This window comes from Ananas comosus, linkage group 2 (assembly GCF_001540865.1).
Source record: "Ananas comosus cultivar F153 linkage group 2, ASM154086v1, whole genome shotgun sequence".
Classification (NCBI taxonomy): Eukaryota; Viridiplantae; Streptophyta; class Magnoliopsida; order Poales; family Bromeliaceae; genus Ananas; species Ananas comosus.
The window spans coordinates 3,626,973-3,639,374 of NC_033622.1; the positions used below are offsets into that span (position 1 = coordinate 3,626,973).

At 40.6% G+C, this 12,402-nt stretch overlaps 1 protein-coding gene across 1 annotated transcript; it reads right to left on the reverse strand.

The window, feature by feature from the left end:
* LOC109706528 (probable monogalactosyldiacylglycerol synthase 3, chloroplastic) lies at positions 2,794-7,045 on the reverse strand. Its single transcript, XM_020227433.1, has 8 exons — positions 6,627-7,045; positions 6,248-6,420; positions 5,343-5,504; positions 5,102-5,243; positions 4,562-4,786; positions 4,419-4,481; positions 4,151-4,225; positions 2,794-3,563 (listed from the first exon to the last, which is right to left on the reverse strand). The coding sequence occupies exons 1-8, from the start codon at positions 6,948-6,950 to the stop codon at positions 3,303-3,305; spliced, it is 1,425 nt and encodes a 474-aa protein (XP_020083022.1). The 5' UTR covers positions 6,951-7,045; the 3' UTR covers positions 2,794-3,302.

Genomic DNA, 12,402 nt, shown 5'->3' on the forward strand with positions numbered 1-12,402 from the left:
TTGAAAAATCATATAGGGTAATAGATTGTGTGATTACATTTTAGTTTGGGAAATGGGCCTCCCAAGTGGCCCAATACCTAGTGCGGTGTGCTTGTGATTACTGGCGCTCTAAATATTATTCGGTTTAGCCCTAGATGGAATACGAAAGAGGAGAAATGCTGGTTCTTTACGTATTCTACCTTCCCCCCGTCACCCTTTCAGGAATGCACTCCACAATGTCACACGAACGCGCGTGCGGTGCACGGACACGAGTCGAGCACAGATTTGGCTAATCCAATTTTGGCTCAATTACACTTTAATTTTAATTTTAATTTTAATTTTAATTCTCTTACATTACTTATAGCTCAAATTAGCTACCGGAGACTGGGGGAATGAACCAGCATTCCTCCTTTTGAAGTTAGCCTTTAATGCCCACCTGATAGCTTGATGGTTTTATCATTCATCTCAGCTTATATGGAGAGAGGTCTTGCGGTTTGAACACTTTTTCAGACCGAAGCTTGAATTTTATTCTCTATACTATATTTCTATTCTCCACTATTTGCTGAATCTTCGAAAACTTATTCGATTCATCTTGTGCTACCTTGGAGACGTGCTGACGGCATAGAAAGCGACCTATTCTGCCGGACTCATTGTATTGGTAAAAGAATTGTGCAATCCACTATTCACACGCATGTGGGTGCACGGCACGGGCAGGAGTCGAGGCGGGCACGATCTTCGCTATTAAGTTTGGGCTCACTTACCCTTCAGCTTGAATCTTATTCTCTATCTTTTTACTCTCTGTTATTAATTTGTCACCTTGTGCTACCTTGAAAACTTGTGATGGAGTAGCAAGTGGCTTCTTCCATCGGAACTCGCCGTATCATTAAACATGACTGCTGGTAGCCTCGCAAGTAGAGAGGCAATCTTACTCTATGACAGTGCATCGCATGCCTTGACTCACATGCCATATTTAAACTTATATTTTTTGCTCGCTGTTTTATATAAACAGTTTATTGCTTTGTAGAATTTGTTCACCGCTTGGTACAGCACCGTTTATTTTCTAACACAATTTATTCACTACTTACTCAGATACAATTTGTTCACTTCTTAATAGGAGATAATTTACAGCTTAATACGAGATTCTTCACTGCTTGCTTGAATTTATTTATTGTTCTTTATAGCCTTCAAAAGCATTTTAGATCTTAACATATTTCTGAGATTTCATAACATATTTCTACCGAAAGAACGGATTTTCTCGAACAATACCAAACTCTACCGAATGCGGCAGTGGAACGCGGACACTAGTGGTGAGGAGCACAGCCGCGCCGCCCATGTAGAAGTAGAGATGTCAACGGGTCGGATTTGGGGCGGATTTTTAAAAACCTGAACCCGAACCCGACTCCAAACCCGAGACCCGAACCCGAACCCGAACCCGACGGATTTTAAAAATCCATATCCAAACCCGAACCCAACCAAAAATCCGAAACCCGAAACCGAACCTGAACCTGAAAATTTGAATCCGAAACAATTATTTCTTTTTTCAATATTTCAAAATATTATATTATATTAAACCTAAATTTTTAAAATACAAATTCAAATATAACATCAAATTTTTATATATATATTATATATAATACAAAATAAATTCGGGTTCGGGTCGGGTTCGGGTTCGGGTCGGGTACAATCAAAATCCATATCCGAATCCATATCCGTCGGGTTTCTATTTTTGATATCTATATCCGAATCCATATCCATATCCACCGGATATATCCGTTTCATTCGGGTTCGGATTCGGATAAAATTTCGGGTATCCATACCTATTGACAACCCTATGTAGAAGAGGCAGTTGGCCACCCGCGTCGAACGGTCGTTGCCAGTGTACCAGTGCTCTTGCTGATGATCTCCGTCGTCAACACCAGCTGCATACGCACTCTGGTGCACCTGAAACTCGTCGCGCACCATAATCCAAACCAAATCGCTTTCGACGAAATTATTAAGAGAGCCAAATTACGACTTCACTTGAGACATCATGCTAAGTCATCCACCATTGTGTGGTACTGTCCTATTCTTTTTTTTTTTTTCTTCCCTTTATAACTCAAAGATGCTGTAAATTTTATCTACTTAAGCACTAACTCGAGGCCAAAACCCATCAACCATGTATTATCAACTTCGCCTCCCACAAATTATGCGTGAACATGCTCTAAAATGTGGACGTCGTGGTTGACTTTGTGTTATCAGACAATCTAAGCTTCCCATGAAACAAAGGATGTAAGAATCTGAACACATTAGTTTACAATTGTTTCCTTCACCATGGACATAACGTGGGAATTTGATTGGTTAAATAAGATATAGATCCTGAATTAACGAGTCATGCAGTGTCCAGCTTTGGTTGGAGCTCACACAGTTTGTACTTCGGGTAGCTTCCGAGCAACTATTTGCCAGCATTTCAGTCAAAACTAGTGGAAACATTCAACCGATTACTGAGCAATAGTAGAAAGGCCATGAAAGAGTCAGATTTAGATGGAGCTAAAGCTCTGATTGGGACAATTACATCATACGTTACTTCACACGAAATACATGGCCAATCACACCAACAACATGGCATCTTGGCATGGCTTGATGATTAAGCTCAATATGGGACATGCCCTGCTCTATTCTTTTCCTGCTTTGCTTTTCACCTGAGCACCGATCCCAGTTTTGTTTTAACACCAGCGCATAGCAGGAACAGTACACACTCTTATCTTATCTGTGAAGTGACATTAATGAATGAATAATAGAGTCAAGCAAAATCAAGCAGCAAAATTTCAGAATCAATTCAACAGGTCAAGCAAAATCAAGCAGTGAAATTTCAGAATCAATTCAACAGATTACACTCAAAAGAGAATTTTTTTTTAGGTAAATATTACAGTTCAGACGTAGGAAAAGAAAAGAATTAACACCACATGGAACTGCAACACAGGTTAGTTGGAACAGGGGAAGGTTACTAAGAATACTGACTTCCGACATTCTCCTCTTTTTTCCTGCTCTATTCTGAGAACTGGACTACAGTTGCAGGCCCTCAGCCACCCCAATCGGCACGAGTCACAGAAGCAGATCCCCAGTAAACTCCAGTTGCAGGCCCTCAGCCACCCCAATCGGCACGAGTCACAGAAGCAGATCCCCAGTAAACTCACCTGCCTGAATTTATTTATTTTTTTTTAACGGGAATTTCATTGAACAAATGAATCCCCTCTTGAGGCTAAAAGAATGCCAATCAACCTAGCTATACACAAATTTGAAACCCCACCAAATGTCATAAATTACTTGGCGTGAATAATCCATTACTACATTGGTTGATAAAAAGATGAAGTGATGGTGTAGGAGATGTGGGACATCGGCCCTTGCTGCTGCGTTAGCTCATGAATGTCCTTCACAATATCGAACACTGCATCTGGCTGAGCCAATTTCAGTGCGTTCTCCGACATCTTCCTTAACTCTTCCGAGTCAGGTCCAAACCAGCGGGCAACTAGTCGGGCTGTTTCCTTTGAGCTCTTGGAAAATACTCCAGCCCCGTTGTCGACCACGTATGGGACATTGCCAACTTCCTGTAATTCAAGACAAGTAATGTCAAGCTTCGTGAGTACAGCATGTAGTCGAGACAATCAATAGGGAACTTAGACCCAATAGCTCATAAAAGGACCCACCTAAGAGGTAAAGCAAATTCTTCTATTCAATAGGCTCTCAGAGGCAATCCCCAATTCAACTATTCAACATAACCGCTGTAACTTACCGCGGCAAGATCATTGAACAAAGAATTTCCTTCCAAATCATAATATAGATCATTTATGTTATCTAGGGGCAAGTAGATACTAACATTCGTTAGCACATAACGACACATTTGTTTGACACGAACTGTCTACGCATGATTAACAGATGTATTACTACGTAATGGAGATGATGAATGATTCGTATCTTCATAAGCAACCTAGTTAGAAAAACATATCCCAATTCCAACATTGGTGTTAAATATAAATATAGGCAGTAAGAAGCATGCACTAATTTAAAGTTCAAGTGCCGCCTTTAGAGTTAGTTGTTGGTTAAAAATGAAGTTATAACAAGATGGTAAACTGGAAAGAACAGTGTTGCTTCACAAATTGTTTCACAAGGTTTGCAGTAAAGCTAAAGCATAAACCTGTCCAGGGATGAAGTCATTGAGGATGATTGGCAGTCCCCTTATCAAGGCTTCAGCAATGGTACCTGGTCCCGCCTAGTGACGAGATTGATCAAAAAATAAAAAATAAAAATAAAAATAAAAATAAAAATTACAAAGATGAATGAGGCGGAAGAAGATAATTAATGGAAAGGCAAAAGCATGATAAGAATATATGCGATTAAAGCAAGTTCAACACCGATTCTTCTTTCCCGTTTGTTGAGTCAAATAATGAAAAGATAAAGCATACCTTTGTTATAATGCAATCGCAAGCCCCCATCCATTTCTCCATCTGGGTCTCAAATCCTCTTATCTGTCATCACAGAAAAAAAATATGTGTCAAAATTTTATGAACATTTCAGATATTCTGTGACTAGCTATATCATTAGATACCTTCACAGGAATTTTCCACTGACTAGCTTCTAGTGTGGAGCTCAAGGTTTTATTACGTCCACAGATGACAATAAGCTGCCCAATTGGCTTGCCACTCTCCTTGTCGAATAATGATTCTCCAAGGGCCTTCGCGGTCTTCTTAACCGGGCCCATTCCTTCACCACCACCCATTAATAGAACTGCAGGCAATTCAGGGTCCAGTTGTAGTTCTCTTCTCAAAGCATCCTGCTTATTAGATCAATTTAATAGCATGAAATTAGATAAAGAGCCTGTTTGACAGCATGGTGCTTCTGTAAAAGTACTGGTGAGTAAAAGTTGTCTTTGTAAAAGCATTGACAACTTTTATACTAACATGCTCCCCTTTAGCTTCCCTCCACGGTGAAAGTAAAAGCTTCAAATTGGAGCTCCTCTAATAGAGATTCAGAATCTTAGTCTTGCCAAATGCCTGACTACAGCTTTTTTCAAAGCAGACAAGCTATTCTAGAGACCAGGCCAAGCAGGCAATGAAGCGAAGTTCAAAAGTGAGAAGAACAGACAAACCTTGACAAGAACCGCACGACAAAATGACGGTCGAATCGGCAAACCGAAAATGCGGACCTGTGAAGGTTCTAGCCCTTCGAGCAATGCCCTCTTCGAAACTTCCTCCGACGGGCAGTAGCATCGATTGACACCAGTGTGGAACCTGAAAAAGTACAAGGGGTTCATCAATCAATTTGAGAGCATATGAATGAATTATTGTTTTATCAAAAACCAAATTTCCCAGAAAGGACAAACAGAATACCATGTGGGATGGCATGTATTGAGATCCGTAATGACAGTGACGAAAACAACCCGATTCTGAAGGCCCTGCCATTTGAGCACCCACAGAGGAATGTGCTGCATGAGGGGATGGACGCTGATTATGATATCCGGCTTGTACTTCTTCAGCCCGGCCTCAACCTTCCTTTAGTCACAAAAGTTAAGCATGTCAGAACCTATCAAATTCCACTTTTTATTACTTTTCTCAAAGTTCTTTATGGTTAAAAGCCCATAATAGTAGACTTTCAATTTTGTCCTCATCTACATTACCAAAAGCGCACCACTAGAGATAATTAAAAAACTCAAAGAGATTACGTAGACGATACCAATCGCTGCCGAATATAATCAAATTCAGGGATCCTACTCGATGAAACCAATTACTTACAGGGAGTCAGTCCCTCAGCATTTAACAAAATCCTAAACTTCCCGGCAAATCAAAGAATAAGGACACAAGTGCTGACATCTTAGAAAAATCATTCAAAGGTATTCACATGTTCAATCTTCCATAGATTGCGACAGCCCAACTGCCTTAAATCTGAAGAAATGAGTCCAAGTGATAGAAGCATTGTATGAAAAACATACAGATTTAATTAATGCTTTAGTTATGCAACTCTTATTTTGTTTTGTTTTTTTTTTTTTTTTCCCTATCTCAAATACTATCCAATTGAGTGCGCACCAGTTACCTAGATGTTCACAACAACATGAAAATAATTTAGAGGTAACTTTTTTCTTTTTTTTCTTTTCCCCCTCCTGTCCTGGCCAATAATAACTGGAACAGAGAGACCCATCCATCCATTGACGCATCCAATCACATAGATTCAAGTTTTACAAAAAGAGATTGTTACAATGAGTGAAGGAGGAAGAGGAGGAGGAAGAATCCATACTTACTTAGCATAGAAGGCGGCGAGGGCGGCGAGGTAGAAACAGTGGACCCAGCGGGGAGAGGTGCTGTGAAAGGCCACCTTCCACAGCTGGACATGCTTCACCATGAACTTGTACGACCTCTCCATGTCGTTCAGCGGCCACCCGGCGTGATCCTTGCACAGATCCTTCACAAACACCTACAAATTCCATCCCCAAATATATATATATATAATAGACCAATAGACGAATCAATCCCTCATTTCTTTCCAACATCATTATCCCCTTGCAATTCGAAGAAGAAATTAGTAGATCTGAACCGCAGATTCTCAGATCAGAGGAAAAGATGACACCAAAATCGCAATCTGAGCGAAAATGAGGTGGGAAAAAGGCGAGAGTGTCCGACCTTATACTCGTCGCCGAATTCGAGGCGGAAGGCGTCGCGGATGGCCTCGGCGGAGGCGCGGTGGCCGCCGCCGGTGTCGCTCATGAGGATGAGGACGTTCTTGGTGCGCTCGGCCCCGATCTGGGCGAGCTCGACCGTGCCCTCCTCCTCCTCCCAGAACCCGGGCTCGTCGTCGTCCCCGACCCCTCCGACCCCGGCCCCGGCCTCGCCCCCGTACGATATGCTCCGCCGATACTTCTGGTTCTGCTGCTGGTGGTACGCCAGCACGCTCTGCACCACCGCCTCCCTTATCGACCGCCGCGGCGACGCCACCGACATCACCATGGCTCCTCCTCCTCCTCCTCCTCCGTCTCCTCCTCCGCCGCCGCCGCCGGAGAAGGAGAAGGATCGAGTGGGAGGGATATATATAAATATATATATATAGAGAGAGAGAGAGAGAGAGAGAGAGAGAGAGAGAGAGAGAGAGAGAGGCGTTTGAAGGGAGGAGCGGAGAGGGAGAAGGGGGAGTTATTATATGTGAGGGATGGAAATCAACGGTTGGGAGGAGAACAGTCCAAGCTGGCACAGCCAAGGCCAAGAAGACAAATTCGGGAGAGAGAGAAAGGAGACTAGACTAGAATAGGAATGACGGATACAGAGAAAGGACACGCTGTTTGTTGCGCGCATTTCGTGTATTTTATACAACTCATGAACCAAACATAATAAAAATAATATTACTTAGGTGATTATTGTGTATAGCGAAAATTTATAAGGTCCGTAGTTCAGATAAGTGCTACATGTTTTTACCCTAATAATTTTGAAACAATTAAAATGCTAGTTAAAGATATTAAAAAAAAAAAGCACAATTCGATTATTTGAATGTTCAAGCATTATTGATTTAAAAGACAAACTAAGTTGTGAAAAAGAATATGATTTGATTTACCAAATATTGATTTCCTTGCTATATAAGGGCCAATTTGCATAAAAAGTCCACAAGTTTTGAGATTTTGCAAACCTGTGCTGCTTTTTTTGATTTTGCAGATTCCGTCCGGATTTTCAGCAAACTGACCAAAATACTTTTATACTTTCTCCTCTCTCTTTTTTTCTTGCGTTCTTTTTTTTTTTCCTCGCCGAAGAAGGCGACAAAGGTGGAGGCAGAAATAGCCCGCTTCGCCTCTACCCCTCACGTCCTCACTCTCACCCGCGCACCCCCCCGTCCTCCTCGCCTCCAACGAGGCCGCGCCACGACCTTTTTTTTTTCTCTCCCACCCTCCTCCACCGTCTCCGCGGTCCTCCGCAACAACAGCGAGAATGGTACCGCATTCTCTTCCACCACCTTTGCCCTCCACCTCCACTGTAGCAGATTTTTCTACCTGCCAAACAAATCCGTCGTCCCCACCATCGCCGCCGGCAACGATGAGGGAGGGAGAGAAAAATAATTACACTCCGGCGAGGACGGTGGCTGCGATAGAGGGAAAGGGAGAGGTCGTGACTAAAAAAAATTGTAAAGAGAAAAAAAATAAGAACAATAAAAAATAAAAAATAAAAAAATTTCCTACAGGAATGATCAAAAATCATAGAAGAAGAAAAAAGAAGATGAAATTGTATTGTTAAAATAAAATTACACTGTTTTAAAAAATTATTGTATATTTTAAATGAAAGTTGTAATTTTTGAGACAGAAATTACACTCTTTAGACGAAAGTTACACTCTTTGGATAAAATTTACACCATTCCTCTGTCTCTTCTTCTTCTTCCTCCTTCCCCTCCGCTTTCGCATAAGCGAGTACCTCGATGTTGAGGTGCTCGTACCGCACCTCGATCGTAGAGAAATTGAGTCCGAGTATGAAGATTTATAGAGGAATTTCATCAAATATATGTTGGGCTTCATCAAAACATAATTGTGACAACATAATCTAAGGGATGGCAACTCCCACTGGGGTAGGTCCTTAACCTTATTGATCAGTTTCAATTTGCTCCTAAAACATGAGGATTCATAGTTAAACATAACCAAAATCTAAATAAAATCAGCTAATGAATCAAAACGATAAAAGAAAAAATTGTAGAACTCCTCACCGATCGATCTGATCCTTGAGCTTCAACAGGAACCTCTCGTTATCCTCCTCCTGCAACTTGAACAAGCCTCGCAAGCAACTTCTTCTTCTCCTGGAAACCTTAGCTGTCGATGTCGATCTCCTTGCGGATCCCCTAATAAAAAATATGTAGGTCGGTAGCTTCTCGAGTACCGGCTACTTGAGGGCCTCCTCGTCGTCCTCGTCGCACGACGACATCGTGAAGACGCCGTCCCCTCGCCAGAAGATCGATGAGCTCATGCCCCGCTGGAAGATCGACGAGTTGTTCATCCACAGGCTCGCGATCCCGTACCCCTCTGTGCCCGACTCTATATCAAATCTTTACTGCTTCAACCCAAGGGAGATCAACTTTAACACCCAAAAAAAGGTTTTCTTTTTTGGCTAAATTACATAAAAGCCCCCTGTCAAAACCCGATTTTTTACTTTTCCCCTCTGTCATTTAAAAACCTACACTTTGCCCCCTTGTAAAATGAAAAATGTTCACGATGGGGTACGGTATGTAAAATGACTATTTTGCCCCTCACCATTTTTGCCTCATTCATTATCTTCCTCAACCGCCGCCTCGATCGGCCGCGATTCACACCTCGATCGACCGTGATTTCTCTCCATTTTTTTCTCCACCTGCTCCCCTTCTCCTCCTGCACCCTCGCCGCCCCTCGATTTCGGTGACAATAGGGAGAAAATCGAGGTGGGAGTTGATGGAGAGGTAGGCAAAGGCAACGAGGGCGAAGGCGAGGCGGCGGAGAACGACAAAGGGGATGTGGGCGACGACGAGGCAGCGGAGGAGGGCGAGGCGGCGAGCCGGAAGGAAGCGAAGCAACAGGAAAGAGGGCAGAGGAGTATTTTTGGTATAGAAAAATATTTTATAACAAAATCCTAACGGTATGGCGTGAAGTGCACGTTTTTTATTTTACAAGGGAACAAAGTGTAGGTTTTTAAATGACAGGGGGGAAAGTGAAAAATCGGGTTTTGACAGGGGGTTTTCTGTAATTTAGCCTATTTTTTTCCTTTTTTTGAGATTTTGAAGCTATAGGGGTTGAATTGAAGAGGTTCTCTTTACTCTCTCCAAGGTAAGAAAGCGATCAAAACAGAAAAATCGGGTTTTTTCCCCTCTCCACTCTCCTTCTCTCTAAAAAATAAGGCGATTTCAATCGAATAAGGGATCAAATTTGCAAGAGATTGATGGAAATTGTAGAAAAAATTTGCAAAGAGTGCAACTTTCACCTAAAGGGTCGGAGGGGAAGGAGGAAGAGAAAGAAGAAGAATGAGAAATTGTGTAAATTTCACTCAAAGAGTGCAACTTTCACCTAAAAGTGTAATTCTCATCTCAAAGAGTATAATTTCTATCTTAAAGAGTACAACTTTTATTTAAAATAATACAAAAATTTTTAAAACAGTGTAACTTTATTTTAACAGAACAATTTCATCTTTTTTTTCTTTTTCTATAATTTTTTATCTTCCTTGTAGGAAATTTTTTTTTAACTTTTATTATTCTCGTTTTTTTCTCTCTATAATTTTTTTTTGTTACGACCTCTTCCTTGCCCTCTATCACAGCTACCGTCCTCGCCGGAGTGTAGCTATTTTTTTCCTCCTCCCTCGCCGGCATGCTTCTCGGCCCCGAGAAGCACTTCCTCTTCGTTACTGGCAGTGGCGGTGGGGATGCGAGTTTATTTGGTGGGTAGAAAATCTGCTGCAGTGGAGGTCGAGGGCGTAGGCGGAGGAAGAGGATGCGGTACCGTCCTCGCTATCATCGCGGAGGACCGCGGAGGCGGTGGAGGGTCGAAGAGAAAATAAAATGGATAGTCCCGACACGGCCTCGGCGGGGTCGGAGGCCAAGAGGGCGGGGGGTGCGTGGGTGAGGGCGAGGGCGAGGGCGTGAGGGGTAGAGGCGAGGGGGGTCGTTTCCACCTCCACCGCCTCCACCTTCCTCGAAGAGAAAAAAAAAAAAAAAAAAAAAAAAAAAAAAAAAAAAAAAAAAAAAAAAGGAGAGAAAAAGGTATAAAAATATTTTGATTAGTTTACTGAAAATCTGGACCGAATCGGTAAAATAAAAAAAGACGGCTCAATTATGCAAAAGCTCAAAACTTGTAGATTTTTTATACAAATTGGCCTTACATAAATTTGTCTAAATATCATGAAACGCACAGAAGTCATATTGCTCATTAGATGGATGGGATATAAAATTTACTCTCACTTTTGAATGATTTGATAGATCAGAGTCTTTTTTTTAGAAAGAGGAAGGTAGTATACCATCTACTTCATTTATATTTTTTTTAGAAACAAATTTAACTAGAAATGTAAAGCAATTAAGCTTCGAATTTGAGATCTTGGCTATCAACCATCAAGTTCTTTACGACTTACGCTAGGGACTATCGACGGTAGATCAGAGTTTTAATTTTGCCCTACCCTAAGATAGAATTAAAAAATAAAAAAAAAACGGTGCATTAAAATGGAACGATACACCCCGTGCAGGACAAACTTCCTTCGAATGGGGAGCATGGCTCCTGCTGTGAGAGCGTGAGGTACCGGAATAATTCCAGGAATATATGGTTTTTTAAATTGGGTGGTGGGGATAGGAGGGTGCGGAAAAAATCGGCGGAATGGGAACCGTCCGATTTCGGCATCTTCCTGATGGAATCTCCTGGTTAGAACATTCCGTCCGTTCTTTAGATTATCGTGTCGGTAACGTAGGAATGGAAATGTAGTCAAAAAATGTCCGGGAGGTTTTCTTATGAGCATGTCAAACAGATAGATTTGATGAACATATATATATTATGCACTATATTTTAAACTTAAATTAGGGGCATGTTTTTCTCTCCACTCAAGGCCTTCTAAATCTGTCATCCAATATAGTATTCGGATTCAAATAAAAAAAATTTAATGCAGAGTAAATCGTACATCTTCTTAAAATACACACTTTATTTCTATGAATTTTTTCTAAAAGAATTTTCATAAAAATTGTATTTATGTGGACTATTAATTTAAGAGTCTGTTCAGTGTTGAAGATAATCTAATAATGTTATTAGGGATTAGGAATTGTTCAGTTACTCCGAAAATTATGAAAACTATATTTGTTGAAAAAAAATAAATATTTTTATGGAAAATTTTTTTTCCGTATTTTTTTAGTTTTGGATAGAAAATTCAGAAAACAAAAAAGACTTTTCCGTAAAAATTTGGAAAAAGAAAACTTTTTCAAAAAAACTATTTTTTTTCACAAGTAAATGTAAGAAAAATACTTTACAGTTTTCAGGAAACTATTTTTTCAGAATATGTTCTAAAAAATTGAGCGAGGACGGAAGCATACAGGAATTTGGCTTCGTGTCTTTCAGTGCAACAGTAATTATGATTTGGGCAATATTATGATTTGGGCAACAGTAATTATGATTTCGTGTCTTTCAGTGCAACAGTAATTATGTAAGAAAAATAGATTAGTATATATATACTAATCTATTTATTATGATTTGGGCAATATAATATTACATACAAAATATAACCGAATCTTATGGTAATTTCAACCGAAGCCTAAGCCTAAATTGTATGCAACATCTCTAAAAATATCACCTTTTGCACTTTACTGTTTTTCACAATTAAAATATGTTTGAAAAATCAAATTGGATTGGCTAAACCAGATTAAAGGTGAAACTAATTAAGCAGGAGATTTGATATTATGTACGATGGTATTTTATTTAAAAGAAAAATTGTCTAT

Excerpts from the sequence above, each read along its gene's own strand:
- LOC109706528 (XM_020227433.1), bottom strand. The coding sequence starts at position 6,950 with ATGGTGATGTCGGTGGCGTCGCCGCGGCGGTCGATAAGGGAGGCGGTG. Across the intron at positions 6,421-6,626 it reads AATTCGGCGACGAGTATAAG|GTGTTTGTGAAGGATCTGTG; the intron begins GTCGGACACTCT and ends TGGAATTTGTAG. Across the intron at positions 4,787-5,101 it reads GTCGTGCGGTTCTTGTCAAG|GATGCTTTGAGAAGAGAACT; the intron begins GTTTGTCTGTTC and ends TCTAATAAGCAG.